General features: G+C 43.1%; 1 protein-coding gene across 1 annotated transcript in view; it reads left to right on the top strand.

Annotated features, from left to right (window-relative positions):
- Window positions 1-3,925: 3,925 nt before the first annotated feature.
- HCN4 (hyperpolarization activated cyclic nucleotide gated potassium channel 4) overlaps window positions 3,926-26,135 on the top strand; it is a 105,114-nt gene continuing 82,904 nt past the window's right edge. Inside the window, exon 1 of the mRNA XM_049812393.1 lies at window positions 3,926-5,301. Coding sequence (XP_049668350.1) covers window positions 4,598-5,301 — 704 coding nt within the window. The 5' untranslated portion in view covers window positions 3,926-4,597. The remainder of the gene's footprint in view (window positions 5,302-26,135) is intronic.

The raw sequence follows: 26,135 nt of genomic DNA, 5'->3' as shown, positions 1-26,135 counted from the left end.
CCATTGCTCAGCTGTTTCCTTTATCCTGGCCAGATGCTCAGGTGCCCTCTTCTCTGTACCTTAAATAGGTTTCAACATATGTTCCAGCAGTTCAATCCCCCACTTTACAGTTTCTATAAGGAACATGATAGAGCAATGAGAAAGCATTGGCTGAATTTCAAAGAGTACAAGTGTGACAGCACACTTGGGTAATTAATAGGGGTGAGGGGAAGATAAGATTTGTGTATTTATGGTGATTATTTCTTTATTATCTTCTAGGTATGACATAAGCTGCAGAGGCAGCAAGTGCAGACTCCACCACTAAAACTCTGAGGTAGAATTTCCCCATTTTGTGTTATTGAATATTTCATTAATTTCAAATGCCAATTGCAGGTTCCTGCTGCCTGCTAGGAACAATAGGAAGCTTTGAAAGGACTTGCTCCCATTCTTGGAATCTATACCACATGTTTGTTGACTCCTTTTTTATCTGAGAATACAAAGGTTCAAGGGTGATGACTGAAACTCACCCAAGCAAGGGTGGTCCTAACACAGCAGTTTGCACTGCTGCTTTTTGTACCCTGAGCTAGAGGATATCAGTTTTTATGGCTCTCAGTCTATTCTTCTATAGTTCTGAGCACATTAGGAATGTGATTTTTCACATTTGCATTGCAGCACTGGATTTTTATTAAAATAGCACCACGTATATTTGTACATATAAATATGTATATATGAGCTGGCAAAATCCCCTAAGAAACAAATGAATCTGTGGCTGTTTCACCTGTGTTCTCCCTACTAAATCCATTCCCTTTGTATCTATGCCAAATCTTGGAGCAGTATCTGACAAATATTGTTTAAAAGGAACCTGTTTCCCTCAAAACCTGTTCTCCCCTTTCCAGGTCTCCAGGCAGGTGGGTTCTCTATACCCCCTTTGAATGTACTGTGCAGCCAATGATAGGCAAGACTTAGTCTTAACAACTGTCCTAGCTTTTCTGAAATGTTCTAAAAATGTGCCTATAAATGTCCATTTGCTGACATGGAAAGCACTGCCATAATGCTGATGATAAATAATGTCCATGATAGTAGTTTCATACCATTAGATGAGGATAATTCCCAGCCTCCCGCACTTAGTTCTTGGAAGGCTCTCAAATGAAAATATCATTACTTTGAAGTTCTCTGGACACAAAACTGTCATTACATTTTAAGGACTTTAAAACTCCCTCTGAGTTTGGTACCTATAACTCCTGGAGCCAAGTTTTTAGAAGTGCTTAGGAACCCACACTTGGAGACAGAGCTACACAAGAATGCATGTTCTGGTTTTTAGCACTTTGGGCTACCTGCTTTGGGCTATCTGCTAGACAAGGCCTAGATTCAATACAGCACTTAGGCTCTTATTTCAGGTTAAGCTTTTTTTTTTTTTTTTTTTTCCTTCCCCAAAATGGGACTACAGTATTTGCTAAAATGATGTGCTTGAAAAATTGCTTCAAAGCAGGTGTGATACTGAAGTGAAGCTTAATGCTTTATAGATAGGTGTAAAGGTTAACAAACATGGTCCCCCCCCCAAAAAAAACTTAAAAAACTTAACTGCATCTGAGGAATCATATGCATCGTATAGACTGGACACTGGTGGCTGGGAAGTGCTAGCCAGAATTCCGGGCATGGGGGATATCTGCATGCTTCTGTAATTGTGCAGCAGTGTGCCAGTCAGCCTGATTCAGTCTTTGCACCTGATAATTTTCTTTCCTAGCTACAGAAGTGATAAAGGAGCATTCTGCTTCTTGCATGCTCTGTTATGTTCTTTCCCCACTTCAGGGCTGTAAGAGAATCTTATTTTTGTCACCAAATAAGGCAGCACTCAGAGAATAATCCCAGAAAGGCCAAGAAATGAAGAGTGTGGGCATTTTCTGAGAGCCAGCTAGAATACCTATAGCTGAAAGAGGACGAACAGCTTGATTCCTTGAGCACGTCCTTTATTGCTCTGTCATTCTCTGGGAACATTAGGGACTGTGTTTAAGAAGCTGCATCAGTTTCAGATATTATGCACCTCATTAATCAAAACACATCCTTTTGGAAAGCAGTTGATTGCAGCTTAGGCACAGAAGTGCTTACACCTCAGCATCCCTAGTGCCTGGAGGAGGGAAGAAGAGGAAAAAGACCTTTAATTGTATCACTGGCTTAGTTCACATTATCTAATCTACAGGAGCATTTGAAACTCAAGATTTATTTCCCCTGAAAAGCTTGTTCTACCAGAAATTGTGATGAAAATAATAATATTAAATAATTTTTGCACTGGGTAGCTTCACTGTAGAGTTTTTCAAATGAGTCACAGCCCGTCTAGGTTGTGCCAGGAGGTGGGAGAAGAAGAGGAGCAGGTGAATATTTCAGAGAAAGGATTCAAGAGAGAGAGTGAGGGAGCAGGCAAAGAAAGATGAGGAAGCATGTGCTGTCTGTGTGTATGGTGAAGTCACTGCTGATGGTTGCATTTCCTTGAAGTAAGAGCTTAAGTAACATCCTGCTGCTTTACATGGCAGAGTTACCTTAGGCGAGTGACAGGTGACTCTGGAAAGGAAAAGGTGAATATTTGTTTATGAAAGCAGAAGTGCAGAGATGGGGTGAGGATTTCCTCACTGTTTGCAGTGGGCATTTGTTGCCTGTGTTTAGCCTCCCTGCCTGTCTGCACGGTTCACGTGGTTTCCTTTTCCTAGGAGGTATGATTTTAAATGTATCTAGAAAGCTTCAGATATTGACTCTATTCAAAAATATATGTAAACAGTATCTCATATGGCTAAACAGATTCTTAATTTAACTCCACTGGTTTCAAAGGCTTTACACTAATTTGAAATAATTTGAACCAGTTTTATCAATGTAAGAACTTCTTAACAGAATAAACAGCCATTCCCAAAGAAGCACAGGACAGGATTGATTGCCACCTCTTTTCCTCCTTTTCTCAAAAAAAAAGTCTCAAAGAACAAAAGGTAGGGAAATGCCTGATTTTTTAGCCTTTTTTCCACTGCTTTGGCCTCTATTGTACGAGGTGCATTGTAGCCAGCAGTGAAAGAAAGAAGGATTCCCATCCGGAGCTGTTATTTTCCCAGGAGCAGCTTCCTGCGAGACACGCTAGTCGAGGGTGAGCCGCAGAAAGTGCTGACTCAGGTGCCCACTGGGAAGTGGGTTTCCCCAAGTAGTACAGAGAGCCCACGCATCCCACACACTCCTTTTTCGCCATCCCAGACCAGCCTCCCTCAATCCAGTAGGGGAGCTCTTAGAGATGCAGCTTTTTTTTTAAATTACTTATACAGATCCAACCCCGCAAGGGAGAAATAGTAACGTTTTGCATGTCTAACGGGTAAGCAAGACAGCAACGGAAAAAGAAACCTTCCAAACCTTCGGTAGTGCAGACAGGTACAAAACACAACGTGTTTCCCAGCAGGCAAACTTCTGCTAGAAAAGACAGGCACTCCCCAAGCCCCTGCTTTGCATGCAAGTGAGATTTTCAAGGTGAACTGCTGTTTTTTCTTTAGATTTGGATTTGCCCCTTCCCACAAAACCCCGGGTCTTGACAAGCAAACCTGCAACAAAGCAGCCACAACTCCAGAAGGAGAAAGGATCGTCAGCATCTAAGAGAAAAAGGAATCTTCTTGCTCTTTTTTTTTTTTTTTTTTTTTTAATGTTTATGATGCTGCTACTTTTAAATTCACGGCCGCCTGGTATTTTTTACCGTTAAACCAAGGATGGCATTAAGCCTGGCACTGTCAGCTAAAGCCGAGCCGCGGGTGACTTTTGCTCAGCGGCAGGAGTTCTGCAGCGCCAGGGCGACGCGGTCCTTGCAGCCCGGCAGCAGCGGCAGCAGCGGCAGCAGCAGCGGCAGCAGCGGCAGCAGCTTTGCGGCGCCCGTTCAGCCACACACACCCTTGGCAGCCAGGCGTTGCCCTTTTAAGAAGCCCGGGTGCTGGCTCAGGTAGGCAGAGCCTGTGTGCAGTAGTCGCTCCTATGGCAACCCAATAGAATGGGATCGCTTCATGAATATTCCCAGGAGCAGGGGCTGCATGAGGAATAAGTGATGACAGTGATGTAAGCAAGCAGTGGCTGCTGCAGGTTGCAGTTCATTGTGTTATTGGCCGGCAGGTTGAGGAGTTTGAGGCACCAGGGCTTGAGCTTCTCTTTCCGGATGATGTCTGCCCGCCGGGAGACACAGCACATTTGCATCTCGAAGCCAACATGGCAAGGCGGCTGCTGCTGCTGCCGCTGCCTCTCTCCCTCGCCTTCCAGCCAGAAGAGTGTGGCTCTCCTCTAGACTTCTTGCCCAGTGCTCTGGATCTGAGCAGACAGGGATTGCAGTAACACTCACCAAGGGGAGACAAGCAGCAAGTAGCCAAATTGGGACAACGGAGCAGGTGGGGGGGGACTTTTTTGCCTTCCCTCTTTTTTTTCCTTCCCTTCTGGATGCAGAGCCTGTGTTTTGATGCAGAGCCTGTGGATGCCACAGTCTGGTAAGGAGATGACACGCCAGTCTCCGGTCCTTTCTGCCCCTTGAGCTGGGGGCAGGGGCCTGGGGCCAGTGACGGTTCCCCTCCTTGGGCAGAGCAGGGGGGTCTCTCCCTCTAACTGAGCAGCATCGGCCATGGACAAGCTGCCCCCCTCCATGCGCAAGAGGCTCTACAGCCTGCCCCAACAGATAGGACCCAAGGCGTCGATCATGGACGAGGAGGAAGACAGCGACAAGGACACCCGGAGGAAGAGCATCAGGCTGAAGCCACTGCCTTCGCCCTCTGCTGGGAGCACCCGGGCACTCGGGGGAGACCCCAGCAGAGGGGGGGACCCCGGCCTCCAGGAGACGGAGGCAGGCAGCAAGGGCGCCAAGACCAGCACCAACGGGGACTGCCGCCGCTTCAAAGGGAGCCTGTCCTCGCTGACCAGCAGGCACCTCCACGACGCGGCCGAGGAGAAGAGGCTGATTGGCGGTGAAGGGGAGCCGGCTTCCCCTAGTGAGGACAAGAGCCCCCCCGGCAGTGGGGAGCTGGAGCAGGGACTGCCAGCGCCCCCACCACCAGCATCCCCGCCGGAGCCCCAGCAGCACCCCCCCCGGGCTTGCTCCTCTACCTCCATCAAAGTGGAAGGAGGAGGAGGGTGCGACCAGATCACCCCAGATGAGGAGCAGAGGCTGGGCCAAGCCGGTTTCATGCAGAGGCAGTTCGGGGCCATGCTCCAGCCGGGGGTCAACAAATTCTCCTTGAGGATGTTTGGCAGCCAGAAGGCCGTGGAGAGGGAGCAGGAAAGGGTTAAGTCTGCCGGGTTCTGGATCATCCATCCCTACAGCGACTTCAGGTACAATCCCCCCCTCCTGGCCCACTCATGTCCAGCTCAGACCTTTCCGCACAGCGCACACACCCAGACTTAACTTTCCTTGTTAATTTCCTAGTCAGAGGAGCTGGAGAACACATCCAAGATCTGCTCCAGTCAAACAATCTGCAGGTTTCATTTATATTTAAGCTTAATTTTAGTGTCCCCACACTATTATTAATTTTAAATTGTGTTTTTAAACCAACAAATGTCTTTCGCTTTGGCTTTTTGTAAGGGAAAGCCTCTCCATAAGTTCAGTGTAAATGGGGAAAAACATTCCCACCTGATGCACAACTCTAGACTAAAAGAGTGGTGTCTGCTGCTTAACTAGTCCTGCATCTCCAGTTCAGAACGTATGGTCTGCCTGGTTAATGTTTCAGTTCCCATTTTCGTACCTGCAAGTCCTCTTCCTTCTGCTTTCCCAAGAGTTAGGGAGGGATGTTGCTACTGTTGCTGTTCTGTAGGCTTCTTACTGCAGCATTGCTTGTCAGGAATTGGTGTGTGCAGGGGATAGCAGACTTCATTAAAAGGGAACTTAACACCTTCAGAGTCTTACAGAGAAAGATTTTCTTTTTTGCATCTATAAATCCTTATTTGCAAAATTAAATTGGGCAGGTAATAGTTAACATTGTCTTTATGAAAGTAATGGCTTGCTTTCACTCAGATGGCAACATTTCCATGAAGCTTAATAAAGAAATTGATTTGTAGCCAATTTTTGTATAGTTCTGTATAGGAGAGGGGTTGTGTTTGGGTATTTCTGAGTAAAGTATTGTCTACTGCACAGGTGAATTGTCCTCTGCAATATGTATGTAAAGTACTGCAATCAATAATTAATTACTTAGTGCAATCAATGGCAAGGCTTTATTGCTTCAACTTTAATTACAACTGGCTTACATCTCACATTTAAAAGCACACAGAAGAAAATTATTCAAACACATATCTATCAAACTACATGATTTTATTGAACTGTTGGACTCTTCAAGAAATCTTGCGTTATTCCCTAAAATACAGTTAGGAAGATAATTGCAGGAAGGAGTTCCAGGGTGGATTTCAGTGCTCAGAGACAGAAATGACAGAAACCTCTTGACCCTACCTTTTAGGGATTTAGCAAGCAGTCCACACACTTAGGAGATTCAGCACTGGCAGTGAACAGGTTCCTTGATATTTGCTTGGATTAACAAATGTTATTAGAAGGCTATGTGAATTGGAAGACTGCACTGTCATTTAAATTCAGTGCATTCAAGTGTCCTAGGCGCACAGCTGACGGAGCATATGAGGGTTTCCAGTAGCTACATCATGATACATAGTCCTTGCAAGTACAGTCTTATTCAAACTGAGATTGGAAAGAGTATAATATTGCTTCCCAGTTGTGACTGATCAAGTAACACCTCACAAACACGGTGAAATGTGAGAGTGATTAGCTTTAAAAATAACAAAACTGATTTCATACTCTTGGCTATAGGTCTTTGTATTATTTGCCACAAGTCTGGAGTTAAAAACTAAGTACTGAGCTTTCTTAGGTTATTCTAGCAAGATGTTATCTGTGTGTTGCACCCTCAAGGAATTTTGGATTTAGTCTCTGGATTGTATTTGGATTTATGAAAAAGTAGTGTTCAGTTTGCATATCTTCTATGTATCTGTATAGTGGATTTATTCCCTTCCATCTTTATGACTATGTTTTCAGCATAGAACCAGCCTGGCAAACTTAAGTAAAAGGATTGTAGCAGTAGCTGAGGTAACCACCTTGCCCAAGGTGAGATGGTCCTAAGAGTTTATTTTTTAAGATTCCTAGTGAACCAGTGCTTATTCCTTAAAACGGAACAGTAAATTATGAGCTAAGTTTTTATATCTGAGGTACTTGGCTATAGGGCCACTCCTAGCCTTACACAAAGGAATGGAAATATGCAGGGAAGCTTAGACTCTCCCAGGCCAGCTGATCACACTGAGTCTGCTAACACTCAGATGTTCGTATGCATGCAGATATATATGAATACATGTATGACTCGTTAGTATTAATAACAAAATCCTCCCCTGACATAGCTTTGCATTGGTGCGGAGAAAGCACAGTGAGTTGGCTATCCGTACCCTGGTGCAAGACATTCTCTGCTTGGTGTCAGATTCCAGGTAGGCTGATATCTTGCTGCTTTTTGTTTCTTCTAAATTGATGCTAGAAGCCTAGCACACAAATATGTGCTTTCTCTCTACTATTATATATCAAAATCAGATGGGGCAGAGGTACTGATTGTACAGAGAGACATCTGAAGAGCCCAGGAGGAGTTGGATGCACCACGGTGTGGTCAGTATGTATATTTTGGGTGCAACTTGGTTCACCCCTCTTTCTAGGTCACTTGCAGCATATCTGTTTGAATATGAATGCTGCTTAGAGAAAATGCGTGGGCTTCCATGAAAAATGACCTATGAACAATGGCTGCTTGGAAGGAGAAGAGCGGGAGCTTTCCCAGATTCTGTTCGGATTTTGTGTTCCCTCCTTCTCTGACTGCTACTAAAGCATCTGTCTTGGAAAAAACACATGAATATGAATAACATCTTTTGACCTCTGAAATGCAGCAGATTGCACCAAAGAGCAGATATTATCAAAATATATCCTTGACCCAAAGGACTCTATTTTCTGCTTTGCAAATTACGCAGTGCAATGCGTGATTGCTCCTTGTTATAGATGGGTGCAGATTCTGGAGCTTTAGGATCTTGTAAGAGGCATGAGTCTCCATTATCCTGCACTTTGCTGTCACCAAAGCTGTGCAGCAGCATTTGCTGTACAAGTTTCAAGTTAATAAATATTTAGATCCAGATCTTGTTCTCTTTTTGGAGAAACCAGTTTCACTTCTGAGAGTGAGGTGCATCTCCAAGCATTTTGGTAGAGCTCCGGACTTCATGACTCCTGTCTTAGTACAGTCTGAGATTAGAAGTTTTGAAGGGAACACTCCAGCCCTATTTACTGGAGCTTGATTCTGCTGCGAAATGACATTGGTGTAATTTCTCTGACTTCACGGAGTTGCTGCTTCTTCATGCTATGGGAGAGGAGTTCCTGTTTCAGAATAGAACAGAGGCTTTCATCATAGTCTCATTAAATTATCATTTTAGCATCTAATACAGCTAATTCCAGTGGCAAATCATGACCCTCCAAGAGTAAAGCAAATTAATATAGATTAAGGCTCTGTTGATTTCTGCTTTTAGTCCATTGTGAGGGGAAAAGACACCAAATGACCTTTATAAAAACCAAACTCAGTGCCCCTGAGTACCCATGACTAATGCAGTGGACTAGTTCTAGAAGCACTTAAAATGTGTCTTAGCAATTTCTAATGAAAGTAAGAATACTAGCTCCTATTCTGAGGTGCAGATGTATGTGCTAGCGGCTTAAGTTTATTTGCATCTGTGGCTGATCGCACATCGGTGCAGAGCCAAACTATTTCCTAGATCAAGATTTGTCTGCGACTTTGAAAGCTTTTTCACTGGGTCGGTAGAATTGTAATTTATTGCTTAGAGGAAGCATTGATCCAGTACAATTGGTTTAATAAAAAAATTCCAGACAAACAATGATCTATCTAGTTTGTAGCTGACTGAAGCATACTGGTTGTAGGTGCTATCCAGAATGGCTTGCAAAAAAGTGTAGCATGCTGCTTTTAGAAAGGCCTGAGAATGCATACACGGTCCGAAGGACCAAAATAGTCCAAACAGTGGATGTAAATAGAACTGCACATTATTCACTGCCCAGTAATCTATTAACTTCTTCACAGAAAAGAGAAGCTGCTACCTCCTTGAAAACAATGGAAAATATTCTACTCGGTAACAGTCCCAGCTTCAGGTTTTAGAATTTTTCTTTTCACTGTTCTCCCTTACTTGTAATACTTGTCTGCAAACAGATCCTTTTTTTCATTTGCTTCCTCTGCCAGAGCTCCCTATCTGCTTGGGAACCTGGGGAGATTTCTGTGGCACCAAAAGAAATAGACACTCGGGTGCGATGTATAAGGTAGGGGAATTCCTGAAGAACAAAATCATTTGCTCCCCTTCACACTGCTCCAGCCCTCTAAGCAGTGTCATTCAGACTGTCTCTCATGGGGAATCAGTGGGATTTACTAATTGTAGTACTAAATACTGAACCCAGTACCATTGGTGGGACTGAGCAAAAATGGGAAGGATGTGTGTGGGAAGGACCTTTTCCACTCCTCGGAGTAGAACTGATTTCCAGAGTGCCACAGGGAGTGCTGCTTTGTCTGTGGAGATTGTTTTCATTCGTAAGCTTTTCACTATTTTGTTAGAAGGATAAACAATTTATGAAGCATACAGCACTGCTTACTGACTTTGGCAGTTCACTTGGGGGGTGTTGCTCCCCCTGCTCTCAGACAGTAACCCCCTTTTCTGTACCTGATGCCCAGAACGCTGCTTCTTGTGCTGGCCTCACTTCACGCCTATCCACATTCAGAAGCTGCCCACAAACTCTGAACTTATGACTTGTCCACTGCGCATACTAAAGTAAAATGAAAGCTACCCATTGTGTGAGCCTTATTTTCAGCAAATTGAAATTCTGGTTCAGTGAAACCTCTGCTTAGAGGGAAAGGTCAGGAAAACAGTTGCATTAGTAGCAGCACCTGTGTCTGTTGTTAGAAACAAATACAAGTGCAAATCAGGCACAGGTTTATTGGTAGGCAGCTCATCTTCTTTTCTTGTTCATGCTGATGGCAGTTGCCTCAAAATAGTATGGGGACACTCCTAGCTGAGTGACGGGAGATGCTTTCCTGAAGTCAGATCTTGCTGTGTTGAACGCAGACAACTTTCCTGTTAATTCCCAGGGCAGTTTTGCTGGAGCAGAGTGAGGGGATCCAAACAACAAGAATATGAGGGATAATCCAAACCCTGCTGAACAGCATGGGTTGGATTTCTGTTGTCTTCAGTGGACTGTGAATCAGGCTGCAGAAGAAACATGGTTTTGTGACCATGAACTAAGGGGACCAAACCAGTGCAGCCGTACTTCCCATGTCCATAGCAAGTCATCACAGGTTTCCTGCCCTAGTTCACATGTCATGAGGCAGAGGATAAAAAATCCCACACTAGCCAATCAATGTGGAGATATAGTTTTTTGTATGAGACATGTTCAGATGCTACAAAAGGCAGTGTTTGAAAACAGGAAGGTCTCAGTAAATGAAACACCTCAGTATATCACCATAGTATGTTTTAAGACTATAATCATATAATATTACGGTATTTTCATGTATGTTCACGTGCAGAAAATGAGATGAAAGAGTATAAATAAATACTAAAGCAAGCACTGAGATTTAAGAAGGCGCTAATTAAGATTTTCTGCATAAACTTAATTCAGGCCCTTCATACAAATCTCTGCCAATAGATGAACATATTATCTCTTCCACAGAAACCCATGCCTCATTCAGTGCACACAGGGATGGTTCCTTTGTGAAAAACTATTTAACGTTTTCTCCATCTCTCCTTGTAAGATAGCATACCATATTTATTATATCTTATTCAGATCCTATTCTGAAAAAAACAGGTTAATTTTCTCATGGCCTTTTTTTTCTTTAGCACTTATAAAATATTCAACTATAATAGCAGTAGATGTTCATTTTGCTTCCTGACACCTTGGCTAGGAAACTGGTACTATCATCCCCAGTTTATAGCAAGGTGGTAGAGACTCATAGAGATTAAGGTCAAAACCATTCATTAACTTGGTGTAGTCAATTTGAGGACCTGTTTTGCAGAGTAGGTAGCACTACACAGCATACCTTATGTTCAGAGCTCTGCCTCTGTGGGTGCTTAGTAAGGGATCAAACACCGCTGTGACCCAGAAGACAAGGGCACAGAGATAATGACTACCTGTTTTAAGAGTAATGGGTGCTTTAAGAGGATTGGGACATTCTGATTTGGACCATTTCTTAGACTAGCTTGGTGAGCAGCCAGACTAAGAAATAGGCATGCCTATCCCACCTACCCTCTCCCTAAGCCTCTGATGTTTGTTAGTTTATTTGTTGTTGTAGAAAAAAAAAACCACACAAAAAAACTGTAAACAAGGACATAGTATTCACCCAATAATATTATTCTAATTACAGTTTGGAATTGAGCGATTTGCCTAACACCTCTGCAGGAACTTTTTGGCAGAGATGGAATCTCCAGGGCACCGCTCATCTGCCCTAGCCATCACATCTCATTCTGCAGTTCCTTATCTCTTTTATTGCAAACCTTCCAGATTGTGCAAGAAATGAGCTCCTATAGAAAATCTCTTTCCTGCACACATCTGCCTCAAGTCCTTCCTCTCATCTTGAATGAAGCATGAATTCTATGGGAAGAGCTGTTTTGAATCATGTAATGACTGTAACATAATACATACGTACAACTAACCTCCATTCTGCTTTTTCATAACTTCAGCTTTTGACTTTGCAGTCTAATTTTTAATACAGTGTTTTTGTACAGTTGTTGAGGTTTTAAAAAACAAATAAATCCCTATCCTCATCATAATAATATCTCTGGATTTATTAACAGGTATGGATCTTTTCAAGGATATGCTGCACTGCCCTCTGCTCTGAATTAAGCAATGCCTGTAGCAGGTAGTTACAGCAGAGAAACAATGATGCACCAGGTTCTTGGGTTACTCTCCAGGCTTCCAAAGGAAATAGACTCTGCTTATTATAAACTCTCTGCTTGTTTTCTCCCCAGTACCTAACCATTATGCCTTCTGCCCCACTCTGTCCAACCTGTTGTTTTCCCCATCGCTCACTTCAAGTTTGTGTTTCTTATCCCACCCGTCCCATCTCCCTTTTCTAGGCTTCTCGTGGCAGGTTTCTTGTCCAGCCGGTCTTGGGTCCCAATACTCAGCTTATCATCTGATCACTGTTTTCCACCTTGCCTTAGTTTTTTATTCATGCCTCTCCTGCATCCCTCCCCCCCCCCCCCCCGCCATGTTCCAGTTGCAGTATGTTGCTCTTGGCACTTTACGCAGTCCGGTTTCCTCCCTTGCCAGCCTCCATCCTTCAGGTTTTTTTCTGGGCGAGTGTTCCCAGATTAGTTTCCTTTCCTTCTATATATTCTTACTTGCTATCGTCCCTCTGACTCTTCAAAGAATCTCAGTTTTCTCAGTTCATGCTTTTCTTCCTGATTTAAGAATGGATCATTTTGCCCAGTAATTTAAAACCCTTCGACGTGATCCCTCTTTCCATTCTTGGACACTGCCACCTCAGCAATGTTTAGACAAACTCTACCCATTTTTATTTTTTAAACTTGAAATATCTCAATCTTTGGAGCTAAGCATTTTAAATGATGAATTTGTATAGAAGCACAATCTCCACTGCATTAGTGTGAAACAGATTTTATTTATGGGAAAAAAATGTGTCTTCTAAAGGTGTTTATTGGTAGGCACGCACAGAGTCAGTGTAGGACTTTTCAGTACTATTATAAGCAGGTACACTTAAGCTTTCAATACAGTGTTACTCTGGTTAGGTAACTGTGCTAGTGCTTTCTGTTGCACTGAGTTTTTTCTGCTGTAGAGTCACTGCTGCTGCACTGAAATCCATTTATTATGCAGATAAAAGAGTGATCTTTGTCTGGAGATAACATAGTGTCATTTTAGCTTGAAACCATTGAAATTTGTCTTTGTTTCTGATGTGTTATGAGCATCCAATTAGCAAGCCCATGAATCCCTCCGTTTGCTCTTGAAACCAACTATCTGAGCTCTCATCTCTGCCAGAGCATAGATTTCTTCCTTTCTCTTATTTTTGAAAACTGTGTTGGTGCCAAGGCAGTTATAGGTCAATTGAGTTATTGTTGGTTCTAATTGGCACTCTAACAAGCTATTAAATCAATTTACCTACAGATGAATGTCACTCAAAAACAAAGGTGCCAACTCCTTTTCTGTCTTTGAGAACTTCAAAAAAACCCATTTCCACTGATGAGTGTAAGGGAAAGGCCAGTCTGTAGGGAAGTGACTAGTGAGAGCATAAGATTTTACCCCTAAATGTTTATGCCAGGAGGTCTATGGCTGAACAAGGTCCAGGCTGTTCCTATGTGTGGAGGGATGAGACTATTTCCAGAACTCAAGGCCAAGAGGAAGAATTAAGAAAATCACCAACTCTGACAAATGCTCCTATATCCCTTCCCTGGCTTGTAACAGAGCATAGATTTATTTCCATGTGGAGAGACCTACATCCTCTTCCCCTCCTTTATTGGTTCTCATTGTCCCATATGCATTCCTGTGACTGCTGGTGCAGATGTAGTATCCACAACCATCTTTCAAATCAGGCAGCACCTGGCTGGTGACATCATTACCTTTTTGGTGTCCAGTGACCTATAACTTCATGAGATTTACTTGCTCTGTGTTGCAGAAGAGTCAGTGTTATTATGGTGAATAGGGTTGATTTAAGTTCCGTTTTGAAACGTTTAGATAACCTCTTCCTCTAGCAGCAATACAGTGCTTATTCCCACATTATCTGGGCATTTCTTAGTGAGATGGTTGTAAACCAGTCACTTTTCACTCTACAAGTCAGGACAAGGTTTCTTGACCAAGCAGCACTGCAAGTTCATGTTGGGGTCTCCAAATCAAAGCTGTTTTATATGTGACAAGCAGTAAGAACTGCTCAGGTATCCTTGCTTAAGTGGGCAATTTTTTTGGTAAGCACAAGGCAGATGAGAACATAGCTTGGCTCTGTGCAGTTCTAACAGCTCTGCAGTGCTGACAGCACTAAAATCAGGGTTTTGCCAGCAGACAAAGCAGTTAGGACTCCAGAAACAGAGAATAGAGAGCAGATGCGTGTGGGGCTAACAAGGTGCTATTATAGAGACCTTTTTCTGCCCCTTTTCCGTGTTGAATGGTTTGCTACCTGGGAAGTCCCTTTACAAATTGAAATTATTCATTCCACGCAGTATATTCACAGTGGCTGACATCAAATATGGTCACCCCGTGCCTAGTATTAGCACCAGACTGTAGTAAAACCAGGCTGTTAACTCCTGAAGAGACGCTGCATGCAGCAGGGGAAAACAGTGCTGGTGGGAGCAAAGCAGATGAGCATCCAAAGGGGAATTCCAAGGTCAGCTTGAGGGCCCACCACTTGGACATTATAGGGGCACAAATGCTTCCCCAGCGATGCACAAAAGCTAATCTCTTTTGTGGTGACTCGTCCAAATGTGCTAATTAAGGATTTAAATCTCTGCCTCTTTGGATGGAGAGGTTGTCTGTGTTTATGCATCTATTGTTAAAGAGCTTGGAGGCAGGAGAGGTGCTGCAGGTTGCCAGCTGTTACTCTAGTGTGGGAGATGTAACCCTTTTTTTTTTTTTTTTATTTTCACAACTGCTCAGGGTTTTTGTGACTCCCAGGAAGTCAGTGGCTGTGCACTGAGTAACTCCTCATCCCTGTACACAGCTCCAGTGAGACTGTATGCAGAGGAACTCTGATGGGATTCAGTTTTCCTGGTCAGAGCTGCTGAGCACTGTTAATCTGATGCTTGGTTCCACCCTCTGCATGTTTGGGGGATGGAAAGGCTAGTGAAGTGCGTTTGGATTTGCCTGGGTGTGGGAAAGATACGTCTTGCAAAGTTATCGGCGCTCTGAAGCTTGTAAAGGAGATAACAGCTGCATTCCAAAGACCTGGGGACTCTACATGAATAAGTCCCTTCCTCCCAGCCGTTGCTTCACACGTGATTTAAGGGCAAGGTGCTAACTCATCACAGTACTAACTTCATTGTTACCCAGTGCAATGTCTTGTCTGCAAAGGAGTTGTGTGTGCACATGTGTTTGTGCATGTCTCCAGGAGACGGAGGAAGTGGAGGCCCCTAATCATCCAGCCCTGCTCTGTGTGTTCTCTCACCTCTGTCCACCTTTGTGACCAGGCTGGAGGGATGGTGCAGAGCACAGGGGTGTGGGCTGAGCAAGTGCAGTGACATCTTGGCTCTCTGCAGAGAAGCAGAAGTTGCATTAGGCATAGTGAAGCAGTGCAAAGGTGACGTTTCCTGGCAGTGTCAGGGTTTGGACTAGCTCTCCCAACAGTCAAAATGATAACAGAAACAATAATGATGACTGACTCTATGCGGCTTTTTTAACAATAGGAAACCCGCTTTCAGTAAGCACAAATTCTTTATGCTTCATCTTTTCCCCTTTGCTTTAAAGCACTAATGCGCGCACAAGTCATACTTCTATTAATAGCAAGAGGAATATTTTTTTCCATCCCTGGTTTTCTGTGAATTGTGGGGAGGGCAGGAGAAAGGACCAGTCTAGACTACAGATCATGGTCTGTTCTCCTTGATGCCTCTACAAACCATTTGTATCATTCTCCCATGCTGATTTAGCTGCAGATACACTTTGAATCATAAGCAGTGTATAACAGATCGAAGGACAAACTGGAAGGCAGGGCAGGCATCTAGTTTTGACCCTGTGAGCCATCTGAACAGAATACTCTGTGCCTTGATTTCTCCAACTTTGAAAAGGGGGTGATGGTACTGCCAGGGGCCATGGAAGAAGCTGTAAAACTCAAAAATATTTTAGTGTAACAGAAGATGCCAGAGTAGATGTCAGCAAGGGTGTGGTTAATATCTACAAGGCAGTTTCATGAGAATTTCTTCATTATTATCCTTTTCTGTGTACTGCTGTAGATTTGGTTACATCTCTTGTCCATCTTTTCTTAGGACCACAAAAATGAGTAGATCCATGTACTGTTAGGTGATTTCTGAATAATTGGTTCCTTTGTCTTAATAAGGAAACTGGTTACTAACGCCTGTGCAGTTCCATGTATGGTGCTATATTGTGTGGCACATTTAGAACTAGGCTGAAAAAAGGTAGGAAAAAAGCCTGCATGGGGAGGGAGACAAGATGAATTTTACCTTTTGTGTCTGTAAATGTGAATTGTGCAGCCCCTGCATGGGGTTTGGAGATGCTTTAAAAAGAAAATGTTCCATCTTTTCCTCACTGGTCATGTGTATTGCAAGGTGTGCTACCCTTTTCTTTGGGAATATGTGACTTCTTGACTTTAGTAAACACTCCCGAATAAAAGGTCTAGCACAGGAGCTGGCAAGATGTCTGTCCTTTTCTGTGGTGTGGCAGCTTTAGAAAACATTCTCTAAGCTCGCCGACTGTTGAATCTTTTGGATAATCTGTTGTGACCCTTGGCTTTTACTGCAAACACAAGTGTGCTTCAGATCATGCCAGCCCTGGTTAAGGTGATACACTGTGTATACTATCGTTAGAGAGCAGCAAGGCTTGTTGCACAGTTGGGAGTTGGAACAAATGCCTGGGTCGAAGACATAATTAAATCAAACTCCAGATTTTGCAATGACTGTTGGCTCAACCCTGACTGCATTTGGAAAGTTTGTGGTCCTCAGTTTTGCAAAACCTCATATAAAGTTACATTGTTCGGAGCTTCTCTCGGTGTATTCCCGTTATGACTGGGCTCCTCTGCTGCCTCTTTGCACCACAGGCACTCCTCTCTCATCTACTCCTGATCCATCATCCAAATGGGGTGAATTCCTCTGGCTTCTTGTTGTCTACATATATTGATCTAAAGTTGTGCCAATGACTCCCAAACAAGGGCAGCTCTGCTGGTTGCATGCTCCTTTTGCAGCACAAACAGGAATTTAGGCTAACAGAGGCAGATGTGGGTATGGCCTAGGGCTCCTGCTTTTGAACAGGGGATCTGGAAGCCTCATCTGCAAGTAAATTCACACAGCAAAGTCTGCACTGCAGACAAAAAAAGATTTGCCTTGACATCATCTGCCCTGCTCTGAGATCCGCAGTCAGTCAGGAGAGCAATGCACGGCTCCCAGCCTCTCTAGCTCAGTAGAATTAAGGCTAAGCTTCATCATGAGCTAATGCAAGCTGTTCCCACCCCAAATAATTGGCTGCTGGATGACTTTGTGTCTGTCTAACCATTACTGCATGTGGGTGGATGTGTTATGTGTGTGTGAATGAGTCTGCTTTGGAAATTAATACATAACATTGGGGGTGCATCTAATAATACAATACCTCGTGAATGATGTGGATGTGAGAAGCGTAAAACAGAGCTGAGCATGTCAAACATCTGCACAGTTATCACTCTCCCTGGTACCACAGGGTGGTGATTCCTATGTTCAGACCACCACTACCTCTTTTTTGCTCTTCCTCCCACCCTAAAACACCTCAGACATCCTTCCAGTCCTCTCTTTCCCATAGCCAAAATTTTAAAGCAGAAAAAAAAAGCAGTGAAACTTCTCAAAAGCTCAGTCTCCCGATCAGCACAACCCTCTTTGCAGGGCAGAGCACCCCTTGGTGAATAGGAAATGACAGAGGTGCTGGCTTGTCCATAGAGATGAAAGACAATGCTTATCCATGAGCGTAGCTTTTGGAGACACTGATGTATAGAAGTCATGCATGACTTGGGGAGTCAGGAGATGTAACCCCTCTGGGACTTGGCAGCTGTTATAGGGTATTATTTTCACAACACTGAGCTGTTCTTAAACACTTCCTCTAGTGTAATTGTCACACACACATTTTCTCAGTAATGGCAGGCCATCAGCATTTCTTTCCAGTCTTCTTAGATAAGATGTACAGAGACAAGCTGTGAAAGAGTTGAACAAGATGCCTTGACGTTAGTCATTCACATTTCCTCAGCTTGGCCCACGTTAGTCATTCACATTTCCTCAGCTTGGCCCACGAATAAGCTTTAGGCCTTGTTTTCTGTACACATCCTTGTGGCTGAGTTTTTTTTTTCAGGGAAAGGGTACCTTCATTCAAATGAGGAGAGATAAGTGGAAACTTGTGCCTGCCCCAAACTTGGATACTAAGATCTGCAGTCCAGTTAGGGAAGAAGACATATGGTTGGCTATACTTCCAGTTGTAATGGTTCAAGGTGGAGCATAGCTTTCCTACAGCTGGTCACAAGAGGAGGGGAGAGAATTCTTCACAAGCTCTTTGAAAACTGTTTTTTCAAAGGAAAAATGTGTATGGTCCTGATTAGCTCAGAAAGCAGAAGGGAGGGTATTCCAAATAAAGTAGTTTTGTAGTAATATAAACTACCCTGATCATTCAAAATCCATGGCTATTGACAGAGCAGCCTACTAGCAGACAGATAACACTGCAAGTAATTTTAGTAGTTTAAATGGTGTACTTCAGCTTTATTCACACACTGCCCTGAAGCAGTAGTTGTATGTTGTTCTGCTGTGTACTGTGTAACTGCTGCATTTCACCTCAGCGTTAGCCTTGCAACAGTGCTGGGTAAAATTATTTCTCCACACACTGGGGCTCTTGTGGATGCAGAAAGATAGATCATAATTTCTTTGAAATTAGGTTTTTTTCAGTAGACTTATGGAGACAGATTCCTTGGTGAGAATCCATTGCAGCTAGTGGGGGTGACACTGGGAATCAGTTTTATTCCTTAGAGCTACTTCTGGCCTGTCTCTCTTGTATACGTACCTCTGAAGCACATATGGGCACTGTGTCTAGCACTGTCTGAGACCTGCTAATACTGCACTACAGTGAGAGATAACAGATTACATTCACATTTTGATGTTTGTGGAATGGATCTTCAAAGCAGGATTTAGTGAGGCTAGCTCTCTGTTGCTACAGTGGAAGTATTTTAGAGCACTGAATTTTCTGCTCATCGCCCACAAAATAGCTATTTTTGATTCAGTGATGCCTTTCATAAAGGAGATCCCTAATTTACAATCTGAATAGCTAATGAGCTAAAATGTTTTTTTATATACTTGAGAGCAGAGCTAATCTGCTATCTGCTTTTCCTGGACTCCAGTGGAAGACCTTCCACTGTTCCCCACTGAAACCAGGGTATGCTGAGGATCTTGGCTCAAGTGACTTGCAGAGCTTTCTTCCAGGTACCCACATCACTGAACCATCTTTATACTTCTTGTTCTCAGCCTTCCTGTGATCTATTGAGTTCCAGCCAGTTGGACTGAGTCATATCACATGTATTTCTGGTGGGATGAATTTGAAAGAACACAGAGGAAACCCCTAGCTTTTGCCTTACTACTAAGCTTACTTAAACAGAAGGACTGGATTAACTAAAAAGGTGAAAAACATTGAAATAATGTAATCAAGCATTATTGAAGTGCGCAAGTTCCTGGCTAATTTACATAATATGCTCCTGCTGAAATCAAAGTTTAAGTCAGTGCCTGCAACAGTGGCCTTGAAACTGGGTCCTGTATGTGTAGAAGTAAAAAACTACAAGTATATTCCATGATTTAGAGAAGAGGGCCTTTGAGAGCGCATTCTTGTGTTGCTTCTTGGAAAAGCTGGAATTCATTGAGACATTGCTCCCATCCTAGGTACCCAAAACAGGGCAGGGAACAGTCTTGCCTCTAGGCACCACAAGCAAAGGATAAGACATGTCTTTTCTTTTAAGACACAAAATTTAGAGGTCTGGAATAGTCTTTTGTGGCTGTAACTTTCAGTACCAAGAGCATGTTTAGGTTCTTTTAGGGTTTCTTCTTCCAGACTTGGGACCAGAAGTACATGTTTCTAGATTGGCGAGGAGGGCTGTGGTATCCACCAAGTGCCATTGTCCATCTTGCAGTTGCATGTGATTCTCTGGGCTTCAGGCATGAATAGACCCCGTCCTCACCAAAAGAGGAAAAGAAAATAGAAAGAGCTCTGTGGTGAGTTCCTGCCTTGAAGTAAGGGGATTTAAAATTTAAAACAGGTAGATTTGAAATATATACTTACATCTCATTTGTCAGTGGAATCTGCACCTTAAATAGGCAGGAAAGTGCTTGAATATCACTGCCTTGGAATAGATACCTGTCCTGCTATCCTTTTGGTAATTGTTTACTTTGTCAACAAAACTACTTGCATGTTTCAGTTATACCTGAAGTCTGTGGTAATTATATTGGTCATATGTCCAAAAGTCTTTAAAGAGATTTCACATTATTTCACATTTAATTTATAGCATGTCTGAGCCCTGATGCTGAAGTGCAAATACAGGGGTTTTTTTCATTATTGATTGGGTTTTCATGACTATCATATCTGCATTGTCCCAGCTGTTTGTAGAAATAGCTTTGTAATATTTCTGTGAAATAGCAAGGATATATATTGCCATTTTATCTCTGGAAAACTAATATATAGAGAAACTACATTATTTTCTAGCAAGTTGCTCACAGAATCTGAACTTGAGTTGTGTAGACGGCACAGTCTAGTAGTTCTTCAGTGAGAGGACTGTCCTACCTTTTTCTGCAGTGTCCCTCTAGGTAAGATGAAAACTGGCAGGCTGGAGCCTCCTTGTTATGTATTGATGGAAAATGGGCTGCATCAATCTGAATATATTTCTGAAACAACTTGTTTCTGGCAGGTTGTTCATTCTAAAAATATATTTATTTCTAATTGCTGAGCAGAATGCTTAATGAATTCTTCCTTCCCAAGAACAATTAATCAAAGAAATGATTTAGGGCTGGCACTTGCTCCCCCAGGGCTCAATGGCTGTGTTCCATTGACTTAAATAGAGCAGATCAAGTCCAGCCCATACTGGAAAAGATTTATCTAAGCATTTTTTAATGGTGCCCATCACTATTTGTCTGGATGTCTCTGGCAGAAAAGTACTATATATATTGGAGGAGCAGCACTGGACGTGACAGTAGAGTTACAGCAAGCTGCTGTGTTTTGCAACCAGTGTTGTATAATTTTTTAAAGAGAGGTATTATGCAAATTCCCATTGATCAGAATGGTGATTCAGAATGGTGAGGAAAGAAGGAGCTGCAGTTACAGCTTGCTTCAGAAGGTTTCTTGACAGGAACAAATGGCTGGAGAGGACTGTGTGGGTCACTGAGACCCTGCAACATGGATTAGAGCTTTGATAAAGGAGAATCCCCTGGGAATCTCCACCACATCACAAGTTGTGTCCTTTCTACAAAAGATCAGAAGTCAGAAATTTGCAGCATGTCCTGGAAAGAGCGGGAGAGATCCATCAACATCCTGCATCTTGGCAAAAGCCAGATGTGTGTTAAGTGAAAATGCACAGATCCCCTAGCACCTGCTTCCTTTACAGGGGTGTCATGTAACATGCTCCATGCCACACAGGAAAATGAAAAGCCAAAATGGCTCCTACCAGTCTGACAGGAGGGGAGAAGCCTTATATGCCCTGAATGTGGCCACTGAATTTTTTATATTCTGTATAATAAGTGATTCAAAGCATTCTCTTTGGGCAAGTGTGTCTGATAGTATCCTTTCTAGGGGTGAATATATTTTAAATGCCCAGTTTCTGAGTTTTTCATTCTCCTATCTCAGAGTATGCACCAAGTCCTCCTCATTTTCCCCCAAGTCTCCTGCTGCCCTTAAGCTTCTGCTGGGTTTCCTCATTTCAGTCAGTTCAATGCAGATATGTTTGTGGAGACAACAAATAAACTGAAAAAGGCTTTGGAGCACAGTGGCTCCTTGTGTAAGGAACTGCCTTTCTGTAGAGCTGAAGTGCTGAGTTGTGAGCTGAATTGAGTGCCCTTAAGATGCTTGAGTGGACGTCAGGATTACTGGTCTCTCTTCTTTCTGCTGTGGACTTGCATGTGAGTGAGGCACTTGGGAAACAACTGCCTCTCTGTGCCTCAGTTTCCCCTGCTAGCAGATGCTGAGGATGAGACTCAGCCACCTGTCATGAAGTGCTTTGAGGTCAAAAGGAAAAAAAATCTCTTGTGAGCTACATACTGTTTCAGTACATGCAGTAATTAATTCAGCATCCAGTGTTTGGAGGGGATAGTGGATTCACGTGGATGCCTTAGATAAGCATAGCCTTAGCACAGTATGTTTCTTCTGAGACCTAAAATAATCAGAGGCAATTGGACTTTTTTTTCCTTAACTGCTGCATTTTTAGAAGGTGATTCATCTCTTGTCTGGGGTCTCGGATACCTGAATAGTACCAAGATCCCAGCAGCATTAGTCTTTTTGAGGATTCATTGTGCTCCAATCCAGCCTGAATAACTCATTGCAAACAAGAGTCTGATGTTAGCAGCAGGAGCGCTGGGGAGGAAAACTATTTTCTGCTTTTGAAACTGAAACACACATAGTCACTACCTTGTTACCTCGTCACTCCCTTCCACCCCCATCTTCTCTTCCCTCAGAAAGAGGCTTATGGCTGTGGCACTCGGTGCTGAAGTTTGTCTGAAACAGTGACGCCAGCATTAACATTTCCCACCAGGGCTGAAAGTAATGATGTATATCAGTGTTCTTCTGTTGTTTCTTATAAAATAATACTGATCAGTAGGAGCTGAAGTTTGGAAACAGTACAAAATATATACTCCATCCATCCCAATCCATGGTCCTTACACATTGCTCCTTTGGCACCTCCTCAGCCTCTAACATTTGAAGCCATGCTTTTGTTCACAGAGTAGGCAGAAAATTTGCACTAGAGTTGCCATCCCTGTTGGCCAAAGTGTTTTTAACCCAGGAGCAATACCTGTTAAAGAAGGCATTTGACTTGGGAGTGTAAGTTGGGAGTGAACCCTCTCTTCCAGGTCTTCTTATCCCTGTGCTGTGTAACCGCTAGGTCTGTGGTGAAGTGTCCTTGTCAGGGATGAAAGCTATATGCAGGCAACGTGTTCTGTCACTCTGGCTTTCTCTCTTCTCAGTGAGCATGTGGTTGAGGAAGTTTTGAGTGTGTAGAGTAACACAGCTTTGAATATGATCATTCCAGCAGACCATTGGAAAACCCCAAACTACTTTCTATTACCTCTTTCTGTTTTTTGGAATCCCGTCCTGCCATTAAGCAGGAAAGAGGTTAAAATTTGTCTCCCTGCCCATCTGACATATCTAGGGCTCATGCAGAGTGGTAGGAACAAGCGTGCATGGGTGCTGAAATCTGTCAGGTGCTGTTGCTTGTCTCAGACATAAATCCTAGTAACTTTAAAAGTTTAAGAGAGAATATGAGAGCATGTATGCCTTATTCTGCAAGCAGAGATGTGTCTCACTGAGTAAATTGCTTCATGTAGCTGAACAACAGCTGCATCAGGTTCAGGTTTGATCCTTCTCAGGCACAGGAAGCTCTTCCTCTGTTTTTTGGTCTTTCATCGTAAGGTAGCTGGATGTAAATGGCCAGCTACTCAGCTAAACAACATACATAGTTGTTTCTAAGGCTGCTTAAGCCCACCAGTGACCTGCTGAGGTGATGGTTGCCCTGGTGGTGCATGGTTCAAAGGTTATGGTGGGTACCCCAAACCTGGGTTTCTAGGAGCCTCTATGAGAGCCTAGATGTTGTAATAAGAGACCTCCTGTTTGACCTCGCTTTCCATTTGGGGAGGCTAGGGTTGTTATTCCTAATCAACACCAAGCTGTAGCATAGCAATACCTAGGAGGAACATTTTTAGCATCTTGAATGGCTAGAAGTCTTTTTCTGAGCCTGGCTGATGACTTACCTATCTGCTTGTTTGTCACCTCTGTGTGGACTGCTACAGAGCATGAGGGCATAAATTTGTCTATCCGAAGCAAAACAGCTAGCAGAAAGCAGAGCAATGTCCTCTCCACTGTCCCCCACTTTCTAAACTGTGATTCTTATCTAGTTGTGTGACTCATCTCATCTCTCTGCCCTATTTTAGTGTTTAATTTTAGTAAAATTGGGTTCTTGGTGGTGAGGCTGACATCCTCATCTCGTGTAAACTCATATTATGTCAGGAGACCCATGTCAATACAAAATAGTTAAGATTCCAGCCTGTCATCCTTGTAATTTACCAAGAAGATAAGTTGGTGGAAGATACCTGTTCCATCAGTTGGTGTTGTATGTCCTCTGCCACTCTTGCAGTAGCATTTACTCTGAACTAACACACATACGTACATATATATCTATATCATCTATGTAGATGTAAAGTCTGTACCTGCAGCACTGAATCCTGTAAGTGTGAGCTGCTGTTAATACTCTGGCAAGTAACAGTGAAACATCAGATTCAGAGAAGTAGGCTTTGAAATCTCCACCTGTATGTCTCTGAGAAATTGGAGTCTGTGCACTGAAATAAGATACAGTTGCTTTCCTTCATATATTTAGGTACAAATCACACCCTTGGCCCAATATTGCTGCTTTTTGACACAATTCAGAACTCACTAGTGCAGATCCACCTTTCTAACAGACAGCACGAACATTTGAATTTGACTCATGCTAGATGTTGGATATAGGCCAGGGCCCGAACTTCATAATGTCACAACTTATGCATGTCTTTAGGCTTTAGTCCTTCACATTCCACAACACACTCATGATGACTTGGAAGCTGCAGCCCTTATTGATCTATCCGTTCTCTACAATAACAACGTATGGCAGGTTTCCATGGCAATAGGTCCCCCTAAAGGGGCTTCCTTCCTTTCCTCAGTTTATTGGTCTTTTTCATTATTAAATCATCAGAGATAAATGCACACAGAGAAGGGTCAACGTCTGGATCAATGGACAGCAAACAAAAAGGAACTTTTCCATATTCATACAAGCAAGAGATTTCAGAAGATCAAACAATGCAGAATTGCCAGGCCGTTAGCATGTCAGTCTCATACATAATGTATTCTGGGAGTTCTGTGAAATCAATACACATCTAACACCTTGAAAACCTTTGGGATTCAGCATGGAGGTGGGGGCAGAGGAGGGGGGAATCAAGAAATATTTATGAGTGCAGTAGGGTGGGATGTGAAGAGATGGTTAAGCTCTCTGACTTGGGCTTTCTGCCATGAGCGCAGTTTTGGTTAAATGCTACAAATAGAAAATTGTACTAAATTCTCTAACTCTTGGAGGATGTGGTGTTGCAGGTTTCTTTTGATGAAGTTTGATGAGACAGCCATGGAGTGGAACACATCTTAGGCAGTGACGTGGCTCTGTAGGAGGTGATCCCAGACCACCAGCAGCTGGTGTGCAATCTGTCTATACCTTCCCTCAACAAGGAGCCTGAAATGGTCTAACGTACCACTAGCAGGGAGAGGAGTCTGTCCAGACAGGTTAGAGCTTGGTTTGCCAGTGGTTACACTGACCTGGTTTCCTTCTAGAGGAAACTTGTGCTTATACATCTCTCACTGAATCTGTACCATATTATCTTCCCAACGGTGTCTCCAGCCACTGCTGCAATTTATATCTTTGATCACCTTGGTGCTATGAGAACAGGAATAAATTGTCTAGGTTCAGTGTATAAATATTCTTCCTTTTGGCCTTCAAAAAGAGAGGGAATAAGCTTTCCTATAGGTAGTACCCACAAAAATTTCACTGCTTTTGCAGCTTGTTACAAGGGAGTTCTCCACGAGGTAGTAATAGCTGCATCCAGGCAAGTGAGAAAATATTACTAATGCTGTTTTTAGTTGGAAATGGGATGTGTGCTCTATTGGCCTCCATGCTCTAAATTTAGAGCCGGAACAAACAAAGTCTCTTGTGGCTATGTCTGTTTCTGTGTGTGCATTCCCCAAAGGGGGAAATGAAATCTTTATTTTTACCTTTCTGGGAAGATTGGGCTCTAAGTATAGATTTAAGATATGGTTTAATTTGTGAAGATGATATCTGCAGGCAGGAAGGCAGTGGGAGTTGAGGAGACTGGTCAATTGACTACTTCGTGCAGAATCCACCATGACTTTTCTTATTCTTGTGACATGTTTGTGTTTCAGCATTATTGGAAATGAAGTGCAGGAGCATGTTGTTTCTGTGTGATACAGTATGTCTGCAGACCAAGGACTAGGTGTAAATGTTCCAATACATTTGCATTTATCAAATGGCAGATTGCACATAAAACTCTTGAAAATGCTTATACAATTTCTATTAAGCACACTGTAGGGTTAGGTGGTAGACATTGACTTTACAGATTAGATGTCCAGAACCCTCGTTATCCCAGGACACATGCAAGCCAGGCAGCAGCGCTGTAGCCTTCATGAACTTCTCTGTCCTGACATGTCTCAG

This window comes from Accipiter gentilis, chromosome 10 (genome assembly GCF_929443795.1).
Source record: "Accipiter gentilis chromosome 10, bAccGen1.1, whole genome shotgun sequence".
Classification (NCBI taxonomy): Eukaryota; Metazoa; Chordata; class Aves; order Accipitriformes; family Accipitridae; genus Astur; species Astur gentilis.
The sequence above is the reverse complement of the archived record's forward strand: the minus strand, read 5'-3'. Positions and strand labels throughout refer to the sequence as shown.